At 35.3% G+C, this 14,029-nt stretch overlaps 1 protein-coding gene across 2 annotated transcripts; it reads left to right on the top strand.

The window, feature by feature from the left end:
* On the top strand, positions 1–13,736 carry sfi1 (SFI1 centrin binding protein). 2 transcript variants are annotated; one of them, XM_048199460.1, is made up of 31 exons: positions 1–403; positions 492–563; positions 658–768; positions 1,029–1,123; positions 1,195–1,312; positions 2,159–2,261; positions 2,339–2,495; positions 2,988–3,149; positions 3,273–3,343; positions 3,455–3,547; positions 3,661–3,758; positions 4,134–4,200; positions 4,327–4,457; positions 4,552–4,633; positions 4,734–4,912; positions 5,007–5,082; positions 5,228–5,323; positions 5,453–5,529; positions 5,621–5,723; positions 5,833–5,929; positions 6,008–6,168; positions 7,279–7,353; positions 8,094–8,168; positions 8,253–8,429; positions 8,540–8,763; positions 8,888–8,983; positions 9,079–9,313; positions 9,545–9,617; positions 12,088–12,232; positions 12,783–12,885; positions 13,437–13,736. In XM_048199460.1, exons 1-31 carry the CDS (start codon positions 258–260, stop codon positions 13,581–13,583), a joined length of 3,645 nt encoding a protein of 1,214 aa, XP_048055417.1. In that variant the 5' UTR covers positions 1–257; the 3' UTR covers positions 13,584–13,736. The 2 variants fall into 2 exon arrangements, with proteins under 2 accessions (XP_048055417.1, XP_048055416.1); XM_048199459.1 differs by having other exon boundaries at positions 9,076–9,313.
* Positions 13,737–14,029: the final 293 nt, after the last annotated feature.

Below are 14,029 nucleotides of genomic sequence, written 5' to 3'. Positions count from 1 at the left end.
TATTTTACCGGAAGAATATTCATTCAACACAGAAGAGCGGCAGTTATGGTTTGTTGTTGGTTGTTGTCAATACGATAGCACAGATGACAGCTTTTTAATGAGATGTAGTAACTTTAAAGCCTTAAGTGATATCTTTAAACCATTGAAACCTGCTTTATTAACTTTATTTAAACCAGTTATAGCTCAGACACCGGTTGCTAGAGAGTGAGCTCATTGACTGAAAGTTATGTATGCTCCAATAAACCACTAACGTAAAGATGCAAACGACAAAACCAAAAGCTGGGAAACAGTTGCCTTGTGGTGTTGAAAAGAACCGGGCACGAAAAACACCCATACGCAAATTCACTTATCGGGTCGGATATAATTGGAACCGAGGTGGTAGACTTAAAGAGCTGAGGATAAGGTAGGAGTTCGTTCATTTTATAATCCTCCAATCGTTTACAGGTTGTGAATGTCATAAGAAGTGAGTGACTATTGCGTTGGTTGTTTAGGCACCTTGCTCGGAAGTTCCTTCACTTGTGGATTCAGAAGACATTTGGACGGATAACAACATCACAAGCCAGGTCCAGTGTGTGTGTGTGTGTGTGTATTGTGTTTAAATAGTGCACAAAAATGTCAGGCTTTATTTATTTGATAAAATTTGTATATTCTTTTCAGATCTCATTATTGTAAGGTGGTCTTGAGGAAGACCTTAGGAGCATGGAAAGATGAGTGGTGGCATGCAAGAAAGGAATGGACTTTAAATATAAGGGCAGATTGCCATTATACGTAAGTCAACCCTAACCCTTCAGAAATTCAGAGATTTGATGCTTAAAATAATGTTTCTTATTATTGTCAATGTTGAAAACAGTTGTGCTGCTTAATATTTTTGTGGAAACCTAAAAAATTTTTTCAGGACTCTTTGATGAATAGAAATTTCAAAAGAAGAGCATTTATTTGAAATAGAAATCTTTTGTCACATTTTAATAGCTAGGATCTCAATAATCACCACCGTAACATTTATGTCTCTTTTTTTCTGCCCATTGTAGGTATATGCTGTACAGCAAAATATTTCAGGCCTGGCAGGAGTTTGTTGCTGTCCAGAGAGAAGAAAAGAAGAAACTGCAACTTGCAATCAGTTTTGGTACATACACTGCTATTATTCTATTAATATTTGTGTTGAAACGTAGCTGTAACTGAATATTTGTACTGCAGACACGGACCACAAGCTGCGTTGCATGTGGAACGGTTGGGAGCTGTACCTGGACATGTGTCGCATGAAACGCGGGATGCAAGAAGCAGCAGTACAGCACGAGAGACTCGCTGCACTGAAGTGAGCATTGCTCTCATGTGGTGTTAGACCAACAATACAGAGCCACATATATAAGAGTAAAGCAGACTGATACATAATATACAGTGTTACAATCCTGGTGCAGGGTTGGGGTGTAACATAAATGACCGACTTTTAGATGACAACATCATTTTATATTTTAGAGGAAAAAATTAAGCAAGTATATGATCACAAACCAATCAATATGTTGACATAATACTTATAAATAAATAAATAACATGATTTGTTGAAAAGTTTGGGGTCAGTAAGATTTTTAATGATTTATGCTTTAGTCTCTTGTGCTGCTTTTATTTGATCAAAAATAGAGTAAAGACACTAATATTGTGGAAAAGTATTACAATTTAAAATAACTGTTTTATATTTTAATACATTTCTAAATGTCTGTGACGGCAGCAGTCTTTATTCCAGTCTTCATTGTCACATGATCCTTCAGAAATCATTCTAATATGCTGATTTGGTGCTCAAGTAAAATTTCTTATTATTATTTTCAATGTTGTTAACAGTTGTGCTGCTTAATATTTTTGAAGAAACAATGATGCATTTTTTTCAAGATTTTTTGATGAATAGAAAGTTTGAAAGAACAGCGTTTATTTGGAATAGAAGTCTTGTAAATATAAATATATTTACTGTCACTTTTGATTATTTTAATGAATTCTTGCTGAGTAAAAGGATCAATTTCTTAAAAAAAAAAACTCAAACTTTTGAACAATATTGTATATAATATAAAGATGCATGTGTAACAGTGAAGTGAATGCCTACAGTATGTATAGTGGCCTACAAGTAAAATACTAATGTAAAATATTTTTGTGCATGTGTTGGTTATTAAAGGTGGGTTTGGACTGTGTGGAACAAAGCACTACAGCACAGGGATGTGGCGTACCATCAGGAAGATCTCGCCTTGCAACACTGGGCTCACACTGTACAGAGCAGAGTGAGTATGTGTGTTTGTGAATACAGCAGAGTACCGTGTCTAGTTTGAGTGATCTCTAAAATGGCTGTTCTTCACAGGCATGGCTGAACTGGAGAGACAGAATGAAACATGCCTGTGTTCTGAAAGAGAAGGAGTCCAAAGCTCATCGTCACTATTGTCTTCAGCTGTTAAGACATACACTTCATGGATGGATCAGACACACAGTGAACAGACAGGCTAAGAACAAGACAACAGGTGGCATTCATTTTTATATATTTATTATATACACTACCATTCAAAATGTTGGGGTCAGAACAATTTTTTCATAAAAATGAATGCTCTTACTCAGCAAGGACAATCATTAATCAAAAGTGAGAGTAAAGAATAATAAATACTGTTCTTTTAAACTTTCTATTCATCAAAGATTCTTGAAAAACGAACAAATCACAGTTACACAAAAAAACAAGCATCACAACTGTTTTCAACATAGATGATAATAATAAGAAATATTTCTTGAGCACCAAATCAGCATATTAGACACTAAAGACTGGAGTGATGATGCTGAAAATGCTCAGCTTTGCCATCACAGGAATAAATTGCATTTTAAAATATATTAAAATAGAAACAGTTATCTTAAATGTAATAATATTTTACAATATTACTATTACTGTATTTTCCATCAAATAAATGCATTTTATGCATTAGTTTTTCTCCTGAATCACATTTCATTTGTCTTCTGTGTTGCAGCTGTTGCTCAGGATGTGTGGCGTGTCTTTGTGCTGGAGAAGTTTTGGCGTCAGTGGTATAATGTGCTGCAATCCAGACATGTTGAGAAAGACAGAGGACAGAAAGCAGACCAACTGGCCCAGCACGGCTCCCAGCGGCTGGCGTTCTCGCACTGGAGACACTGTATCTTTGATTACACAGTAACACAGACATTCACATTTACTTTTAAACTCCGAGATGAAATGAAATATGTCAATGAAAGCATTATGATATGTAGTGTGATTGTTTTCCTGATCAATCATTTAGATGTCAGTATGTGTTCACAAAAGGCTAAAAGAGAAAAGGCTGCCATGCATCACAGACAACTCTATCTTCTGGTTGGTGGTGTACTTGTTCAAAATGTTGTTTTTGATGTATTATTATATAGCTTTCTTTTTTCTTTTTCTTTTATTCTTGTTTTTTTGCTATGGTCTTATATTTCTTCACAGCGTTTGGGTTTAAAAGGCCTTGCTCTGAACGTCACTCACAGTAAAACTCATCGTCTCAACAAGAACATTAGTGTCCAGCATCATCATCACATAGTAAGAACAACACACATCTAGTCTACCAGTCATCTATCAGTAATGATTATGAATGTTACATCATGCAGTTGTGCCGAGTTTAATTGTCAGAAATGGATACTGACGTTTTGCAGTTGCTGGCAAGGTGTTGGAAAGTCTGGCAGTTGCGCTTGGATCAGGCTGAAGACAGAACTCTGCAACCCCAGATGAGTGCTGCACAAACTCATCACATGTTAGTCACAATATTTTTTCTGTTGGCAAAACAATAGTTTTGCTTGTGCTTTTTAATTTGAAGCATGCCATATATACTCAGCAAAAAAAGAAACATCCTCCCACTAACAACTGCTTTTTTCCAGAAAATTTCTGACGTGTAAATATTTGTGCATGTGACAAAAATTGTTTATGGTTCATTGAAAAACAAAGTTTAAACACTTTCCAAAAATATCTGGAAAGCTTATTTTGGATTTTACAAAATTATCTTTAAAATGCAGTATCTTGAAAAAAGGATGTTTCTTTTTTACCTGAGTGACATATATTATAGATTTCAGGTCATTAATAAACATGACTTGGTCTGTGAGACTTTTAAATGGTTGTTATTAATCAATAGATTTTCTGTGCTGAGATTTTGCCTTCATCATTGGAGAAAACGTCTTACAGAGCACAGACAAATGGAGGTAGCCACCACACTTTCTAAATCGCATTTTCTTATATCATAGGTCACCTGCAATTAATGATGGACTGCACTTTTTTTATTTTTCATTTTTGCCTTCAAAATGCTTCTGATATTTTATCACACACAGGAGTTGGAACTACGTGCTGATACCTGCTTTGCCCGTCGTGTCTTCCCACAATATGTAAACACTTGGATGGAGTTCACAGCACAACGCACAGAGAAACGAGAGCGGAAAGAAAGAGCCGAACAACATTACAGGTGAGTTTCTGTGGCTAAATAATGTGTGCAGGTAGATATCCATGCCTGTGTTGTATTGTACTGAAAATGTACATTTTTTTTCCCTCTTATGTAGGCAACAAACTTGCAGTTGGGCATTTTATACATGGTGGAGAAACTTGGATGTACAAAGAGATCAGAGACTTGCTGAAAGAACGGTATGCTGACATCCATGACTATACATTGCTGTTCAAAAGTTTTGGGAGAGTAAGATTTTCATTGTCTCTTTTACCAAGTAGTCTGTATAATTCTTTTTAGGCTGTGTTGCATGCCGAGCATGTGTGTTGCGCCCGTGCCTGGTCTAAGTGGTCCTGCAGTGCTGTACAGTGTAGAGCGGAGAGATTCAAACAAGAAGCAGCCGACTCACTTTACAAAAACACTCTTCTACGGAAGGCCCTGAACCAATGGAGAAACCTCGTCGCTGACATACAAACCAGGTGTGAATCAGATAATGTAGCTTCAGGAAGAACAACTGAATAAACCACTGAGTATTTTTTTGAAGTGTCAGCCTTTCTGTTTTTTGTATACAAGTCAGAGACGTTTCGAGCAGGCACAGGGTCATGATGGTCAGCGGTGTCTGAGAAGAGCCGTGGCAGGCTGGCATCAGGTACGAGTAGCACAACTGGCTCTATTCAGTAAGGGAAACAGCTGAGAATGTTTTTAAATCATCATATGATGCAGATGTTGTTGTTGTTATTATTGGTTTGAAATATTATGAATCTAAAATAAGTAAATATGAGCTTGTTTTACAGTATGTAGATCACAAAAGACAGAAAAGAGAGAAACTTGCTCAAATGGAGAAACACTACCACAGCAAATTGCTCAAACATGCTCTGGAAGCTTGGAAGGTATGAATATCATGTTTGTTTTGACACAGTATACAGTTTATCTACAAATATCGCTGTAATATACTAGTGTATTGTATATTGTTTATATACAAAGCTTACAGCTCATTGTTTTTACATATATGCATGTAGTCGTACCATTTGCAGAATCAATCGATTAACAGTCATGTGGAGTGCCGTTACCAGGAGCATCAGCAACAACTGGTCAGGTATTCTTATGCTTCATTTACTATATATATTTTTTTGTAGTGTTTATTTAAAGATATGTAATTGTATCCTTTTTTATTTATATTTCTGCAGGAGAATGTTCTGTTTATGGAGAATAAACGTGTCACAGCTGATGGAAGAGAGAGAGAAGGAAAACAGAGCAAAATGTTTTTCTCAAAAGCTCCTTTTATTTCAGGTGCTTATATCCTCAAAATTAGTTATATAACAGATGTAAAAAATTAACACCTATTATTTATCAGTACAACTGATGTTAGAAAATATTTGACATTTTATATGTTTGAAAGGTGTTTCTGGCATGGCGACAGAGAACGGTATCTGCTCATCTTCACCGTCATCAGCAGGAGGAAGCCCTGAAACAAGCTCAAATACACCTGGAGAAATGTACTTTGGTTATATAAATACCACTGTTAGTAGTCTGTGTAATGATGAAATTATTCATTGTTGTTTTTGTGCTTTTAGTACGTGTGCAGACGGCTTTGAGAAGATGGAGAGAGCGAAGCACGGAGGTAAAGGATGAGAGGCTGGCGAATGAGACGGCCAACAGACACTACAGCAGAACGCTGGGAAAAAGAACCCTCAACACATGGACAAGTAATATTCACCATCACAAAACATATCAGGTGCCAGTTCAAGTCCCAAGTATCTGTACATTTTATCAAAGTCTGTTCTTAATTATTATTATTTTATATATACAGTACAGTCCAAAAGTTTGGAACCACTAAGATTTTTAATGTTTTTAAAAGAAGTTTCGTCTGCTCACCAAGGCTACATTTATTTAATTAAAAATACAGTAAAAAACAGTAATATTGTGAAATATTATTGCAATTTAAAATAACTGTTTTCTATTTGAATATATTTCACAAAGTAATTTATTCCTGTGATGGCAAAGCTGAATTATCAGCATCATTACTCCAGTCTTCAGTGTCACATGGTCCTTCAGAAATCATTCTAATATGCTGATCTGCTGCTCAAGAAACATTTAATGTGTACAATTGTACAAAAAATGTGTGTACAATATTTTTTTTCAGGATTATTTGATGAATAGAAAGTTCAAAAGAACAGTGTTTATCTGAAATCTAATCTTTTGTAACATTATAAATGTCTTTACTGCCACTTTTGATTGATTTAATGCATCCTTGCTGAATAAAAGTATTCATTTCTTTAATTTCTTTTAAAAAAAATAAAAATAAAAATTCCTACTGACCCCAAACTTTTGAACGGTAGTGTATAATGCTACAGAAGCTTTGTATTTCAGATAAATGCTGTTCTTTTGAACTTTCTATTCATCAAGGAATCCTGAAAAAAAAAGTACACAACATTGAAAATAATCATAAATGTTTATTGAGCAGCAAATCAGCATATTAGAATGATTTCTGAAGGATCATGTGACACTGAAGACTGGAGTAACGATGCTGAAAATTCAGCTTTGCATCACAGGAATAAATTACTTTGTCAAATATATTTAAATAGTACACAGTTATTTTAAATTGTAATAATATTTCACAATATTACTGTTTTTTACTGTATTTTTAATTAAATAAATGTAGCCTTGGTGAGCAGACGAAACTTCTTTTAAAAACATTAAAAATCTTAGTGGTTCCAAACTTTTGGACTGTACTGTATGTGTATATATATATATATATATATAATATGTGTGTGTATGTGTTTGTGTAATATAATATATATAATATAATATAATATAATATAATATAATATAATATGCTTTTTAGGTAATGAAGAAAAGAAGCTTTGAGCTTCACAGATTGAGGATTTATCAGCGCTTTTTTATCTGCTGGAGAACACAGGTGAGTTTTGATTTAGCAATGTGTTCAATCATATTTGACGGTTATTATAAAACAATCCTAAATGCTGATTGGTCAACACAACATTCCTGCTGTGCTAAAATGCACTAATATAGTAACTGTTATGACATGAAACACTTTACCTTATCTTTTTGTTAACAAATGGTTCTTAATAAAATATTAAGCACTCAATTTTTCATTCAAGTCATCATGACACATTTTTTTAATGGAATATTGCAGTGTTTATCATAAATGATGTATCAGTGCACATCATTATTTAAAAAAAAAATCATGTTCCTTCATAATCTTTATTCAAAATATCTTCCCCTCCACCTTGCAACAAGATCTCTTCTCTGATATGTACACCAGCATGAGGGTGGGACAATAATCTCTTCCCTCCAGCAACCTGTCACTCACATGAGATCACAGAAATAGCAAACGACAATGATCTATTAGTCCAATCAATTCCCAAAGAACAAAATCAAGTCCCATCCTACATTTATCTGAGTGAAAAGCCGATGTACATTACAATGTCCACTTAGCACATTCTGTTGTTTAAATATAGCTGTAGCTGTGATATTAAAGCTTTGTTATAGCCTCACCTACTATACAGTAGTTCAAGCTGCTGACATTGCATCATTTCCTTTTTTTGAGCTGAAGCTACTTATGATTGATTGTTACTGTCTCTTTGAAGATTCTATATTGTATTTTTTTGTCTGAGTTTGAATGATTATGACACACAGCTGCAGAGCAGAAGAAGAGAGGCGGAGCAAACTGACACTGCCCTTTGGCATTGGTCCCTCAACCTACAGGCCAAAGTAATGCCACATCTTGCACTGTTTATCACTGATAATTCAGGTTTCCTTCAACTTCACAGTCTCAGTTTGGTCTGTATGCTTTAGGTGTTTTGCTCATGGCGGCTGTGGATCTCAGAACGTCAGAGAAAACAGGAGCGTTTGACTGAGGCAGCTCAGTTTTACAGAGATGAACTGCTGAGAGAGGGTGTCACGCACATCCTTACGCACACAGCGCACATGAGTGCTTTCTCAACTAATATTGCCCAGCACAGCTATGAACAGGTGCTGTTTCTATAGTTATTGTATATTTGTGCATTTCAGTCTACAGTCTATAAAGTATGTGTGTGTGTGTATTTGTTTACATTAATATAAGTAATCCTCATCAAATACAGAGCTGTCGTCAGCTTCAGGAAGTGGTAAGGCGGTGTGCTGTTCGATGGAAGCAGCGGGCACTGTGCAAGCCTGTCAAGGGTAAGACAGTGCCGTCCAAAGTCAGCCACTCCAAGAAGAGTGTGTCTTTTTTTCTGCCAGAAGACCACACCCCCATTCCCACCCCCTCTCCAATCATGAGCCAAACAGCAGAGCTGAGGCAGAAAGATTCCATCATCAATCACCTGTGAGTCAAAGTACAGCATCTTAATTCTATTTTATCTCATTTCATTCAAATTTTAATCTGATTTTTGAAAATTATACTGATTGACATGTCTCGAGTAAATCTGATCCTCCTGTTTTCTGAGCAGTTGGTCAGTCCGAGCATCTAGATTGCAACCGAGAAGACCAGATGACCTGCTGCAGTCCCCAGCCAGACATGTGCCACATGACTTCAAGATCAGCAGGTGTAGTAAACACACAAACTTTGAGACATAAACACAATTTTTTGTTCACATACTAATGATCTAAGTATCTTCCTTTCTCTATGGTGCTTCAGTAGTCAGAGGGTGTGTGTAAAAGAGACTGCATTTCCCTCAGTCTCCTCCAGCAGTCCTTCCTTTCCTTCTCCATTACCCTCAGTTCCTTTGACCCACAACCCACTGGACTCACCTGCAATGGTACTACAACCTAAGATCCTCCCATTCAAACCTGGTCCTCCAGAATATATTGCTGCTGCAGGCCAGGACATACTGCTTCCTCCATCTTCATTTACTGTTTCAGTATCACATGGCAAGGTAATAATGCTGTATGAACACTTGTTTGTTCTTTGGCTAGGACATAAAAGACTTTTGTTTAATGTCACATTTTTATATAATTTTTCCCCTAGCAGTTCTTATTTATTCAGTTACTTATTCTTGTTTTTGTTTCATCTTGCCTCCTTGTAGAAATATTGTATTTTGGCTTAAATGTGAATGGCCTATTTTCTGTGAAAATATTATACGTTTTACGATTTTTCTGTTTTACAGCAAAAAGACTTAAGGAATCAGGAGCCCTTACTGCATTCTACTTATTTCACTTCCCACCTTCTCCCAAAACAAGGTTAAAAAAACTTGTTCTTATAATATGAAGTAGAGCTGCATGATTATTCATTAAAAGATCACAACCTTGATTCAAACACCCGCCTAATCTTACTCTTAAATGACAACGATTTGGCTATTAAACATTACCGCAAACATTTATATCTGCATTGGCGCTGCCGCTGAGCCAGAGAGAGCATGTCATGTATAGCTATGAAATGGCTTCACAAACAGTCTTTTCTTTTTTGTTATTTCTGTGTTACAATAATTCAAATTATCACAGAAGCACTGTATAAAAGTTTATAGTTCAGATATAAACACTGATGTCTATGGATCAAAATAAAGGAAATCATCTATTGAAATTAACTTGATTCTTTAAAGGTGCCCAAGAATGCTTTTTCACAAGATGTAATATAAGTCTACGGTGTCTCCTGAATGTGTCTGTGAAGTTTCAGCTCAAAATACCCCATAGATTTTTTTTAATTAATTTTTTGAACTGCCTATTTTGGGGCATCATTAACAATGCACTGATTTACACTCGGCGCCGCCCCCTTAAATTGCGTGCTCCCTGCCACACCAGCTGTCGACTACAGCGCATTTACAAAGTTCACACAGTTAATATAACCCTCAAATGGATCTTTACAAGATGTTCGTCATGCATGCTGTATGCATGCTTCGAATTATGTGAGTCAAGTATTTATTTGGATGTTTAAGTTTTATTCTGAGTGAATTTGAGGCTGGGCTCCGTGGCTAACGGCTAATGCTACACTGTTGGAGAGATTTATAAAGAATGAAGTTGTGTTTATGCATTATACAGACTGCAAGTGTTTAAAAAATGAAAATAGCGACGACTCTTGTCTCCGTGAATACAGTAAGAAACGATGGTAACTTTAACCTCATTTAACAGTACATTAGCAACATGCTAATGAAACATTTATAAAGACAATTTACAAATATCAGTAAAATATCATGCTATCATGGATTATGTCAGTTATTATTGCTCCATCTGCCATTTTTCGCTGTTGTTCTTGCTTACCTAGTCTGATGATTCGGCTGTGCTGCTCCAGACGTTAATTGGCTGCCCTTGTGTAATCCCTTTCATAATGTTGGGAACATGGGCTGGCATTATGCAAATATTGGGGCGTACACCCCGACTGTTACGTAACAGTCGGTGTTATGTTGAGATTCGCCTGTTCTTCAGAGGTCGTTTAAACAAATGAGATTTACATAAGAAAGAGGAAACAATGGTGTTTGAGACTCACTGTATGTCTTTTCCATGTACTGAACTCTTGTTATTTAACTATGCCAAGGTCAATTCAATTTTTGAATCTAGGGCACCTTTAAATGAAGATTGTATCAATTACATCGTTACACCAGTAGGTGGCGACAAGTGACTTAAAAAATGTTTGTCATTGAATCATTCAAGAGATTCATTCAAAAATGCTGATTCATCCAGTAATGAAACAAGTGAAGTCTGTGTGATTGAGTCATTGAATCGTGCATTCTTTTTTTTACAAAAAAATTTATTCAAATTGAGACTTTAAGGGTTAGTCATTTATTACTCGCCCTCATGTCGTTCCACACCCGTAAGACCTTTGTTCATCTTTGGAACACAAATTAAGATATTTTTGATTAAATCCGATCGCTCTGTGAGGCCTGCATCACCAACAATATCACTCACTTTTTCAATGCCCAGAAAGCTACTAAAAACATATTTAAAACAGTTCATGTGACTACAGGGGTTCAACTTTAATATTATAAAGCCAAAACACTGCTTCATGAAGCTTCAAAGCTTAATAAATCATTTGTTTCAAATCAGTGGTTCGGAGCGCGTATCAAACTGCCAAAGTCACATAAACTATTGAAGTTTCAAAACACTTATGAGGTAACAAAGTGATTTTGGCGCTCTGAACCACTGAATCGAAACAAATGATTCGTAAAGCTTCGAAGCTTCATGAAGCAGTGTTTTGAAATCACCCATCACTAGATATTGTGGAATAAAGTCGCTATTTTGTCATTTTTGGCGCACAAAAAGTATTCTCGTCGCTTTATAATATTACAGTTGAACAACTGTAGTCACATGAACTGTTTTAAATATGTTTTTAGTAGCTTTCTGGGCACTGAAAAAGAGTGTTATTGCTGGCGATGCAGGCCTCACTGAGCCACAGGATTTCATCAAAAATATCTTAATTTGTGTTCTGAAGATGAACAAAGGTCTTACGCGTGTGGAACGACATGAGGGTGAGTAATTAATGACAGAATTTTCTTTTTTGGGTGAACTAACCCTTTCAGCAAATAAAATTTTGCCAGAACCTCTAGTAAATTACATGTTATTTAGTTTAGTTGTCTGTTTAGAATTGTGGGAGAATTGTGATCTCTATTTATCTGGAATCGTGCAGCTCTAACATGAAGTTTTGCTTGCTCATTTCACTAGTCTGAGGTTCCGCGACATATTTAAAACCATTTACACTTGTCATTTGTCCGGGCTATAGGTGTGCATGAGAGATTACCAGAGCAGGAAGAGGAGAATGAGGAAGATGAAGCAGTGGATGTGGAGAAAACAGAAAATCTCACCAAAGAACTATTAGATATTAGACTGGAAATGCAACGATACCAGCAAGATAGAAAACAGCTACAGTATGTAAATCTGGATTTCAATAGGATGAATATACAATGTTTAGTAATATTATTCTAATTATTACAGTTACTGTAATTCATTATTTGTTAGATTTATAAACAAATTCATATATTACTGCTGTCAAATCAATTATTTACGAAGTGATCCTGCCGTAAAAGTTCACCAGTCTCCTGAAATTGAAACCACTACTTTGGACATGCATTTTAAGACTGGAGCTGTTTTTTGTGTTTGGAAAAAAAAAGAATTAATAGACTCTCCAGCTGTAGTTTGACTGAATCAACATATTAAAGTGGGTTATTTATTCTAGCACACACAAGGAAACTTGGCTTTTGGAATGGATAGTTTCTGCTACGTTTAAGAGACTAATAAGATGAAAATATTTGGGTACTTTACATGTTAAATTAGAAAGAAAGGAATGTTTTGTATTTCCTTTTTGTGATCGAACAAAAGGGGTAAAACAAATATCATCACCTTCATAAAAAAAAAACCTTGTGCCTAATGAGATGTCTTCACTAATATAGTGAAATCAGCATGCGTTTGTGTGTTTAGGACATGGCGTAAGCTCCAAAAAGTCTTGAGTAGCTGGCTTTCAACAACAGGCATTGAGGGAGAAACTGAGGAAAGAGAAAGCATCTTAAAGGAGTTAAGTGAGGTATCCATATAACTTTCTTTCTTTCTTGCACACGCTCATACACAAATTCACATCTTTAAATACATACAGTAAAGGATTAACAAATAACAAGATGAGGCAGCATTCTTGGTATCTCAGACTGCACTATCGCACAGAGGACACTGGTGGTTTACATTTAACACGCATATTTTTGGAGAATTTACGTAAACATAAATCTAAAATGCTCAAAACCAGCTGTGAGGACTGTCACTAGATAAATGTTACAGATTGCATAAACCCTTGCTTTTTTGGTATGATGTGCAATACTGGAAAGTTATAATATGGAATATATTAGACATTATTAAGATCTAACATTAATTAATAATAATAAATATAACATTTATTATTTTTATGCTTGTTATTACCTCCCTGTAGCTCTAACGGATTTTGTGCATGATGGTCTATATAAATATCTTTATAAATATTCTAGTTTTTGCTCTGATGAGACAGTAGATATTTGTTAAACTCTGGCTTTATTTATTTTAATTTTCAACGTAATTTTAGTAATGTTTTAATATGATCTTCCTTTGCAGCTTGAGAATCGCATTTCTTCTCTGTCTTTGAGATTAAACAAGCAGAAACCCACCATGATTTGCCATGCTGCCAGAGTTAACACCATCCAGAGCCAACTACTACCGCCCATGGTTAATACAAAAACATCTACCAAGTTTGGAATATAGACTAAGGCTATTGTGAAACCCGTTATCCCAGAAATAATTCTAAACAATATTGTATTTTTGAAGTCCTTAACCTGTTTTTTTTTTTTTTCAGTTGTTATTTATTTATTCAAATACACTGTTGTAAATACTTTTAATAAAGCATAAAATCTCATATTTTGATGTTTTGGAATTGCTTATTTAACTTTAGATCCTATGGACTATCTGATACTAATGATATCTAATACTTCCAGCTAACAGGGAACATTCTCAGAACTTTCTGGAAAGATTCTCTAAAAAGTTAAAAACAAACATTCCTCCAGTAACACTAATTGAATATTCATTCAGAGTTATCTGGTCTAGTAATGTTCTCAACTTTAGCACTAAAACATTTATATATTGTTCTTTGAACTTTTTTCTGAAACGTTTTAGTTTGATGTTTGTCTGTTTTTTAAACGTTACAACGTTTC

Source organism: Megalobrama amblycephala, linkage group LG8 (genome assembly GCF_018812025.1).
Source record: "Megalobrama amblycephala isolate DHTTF-2021 linkage group LG8, ASM1881202v1, whole genome shotgun sequence".
NCBI lineage: Eukaryota > Metazoa > Chordata > Actinopteri > Cypriniformes > Xenocyprididae > Megalobrama > Megalobrama amblycephala.
This window is presented reverse-complemented; position numbering and strand designations above follow the sequence as displayed.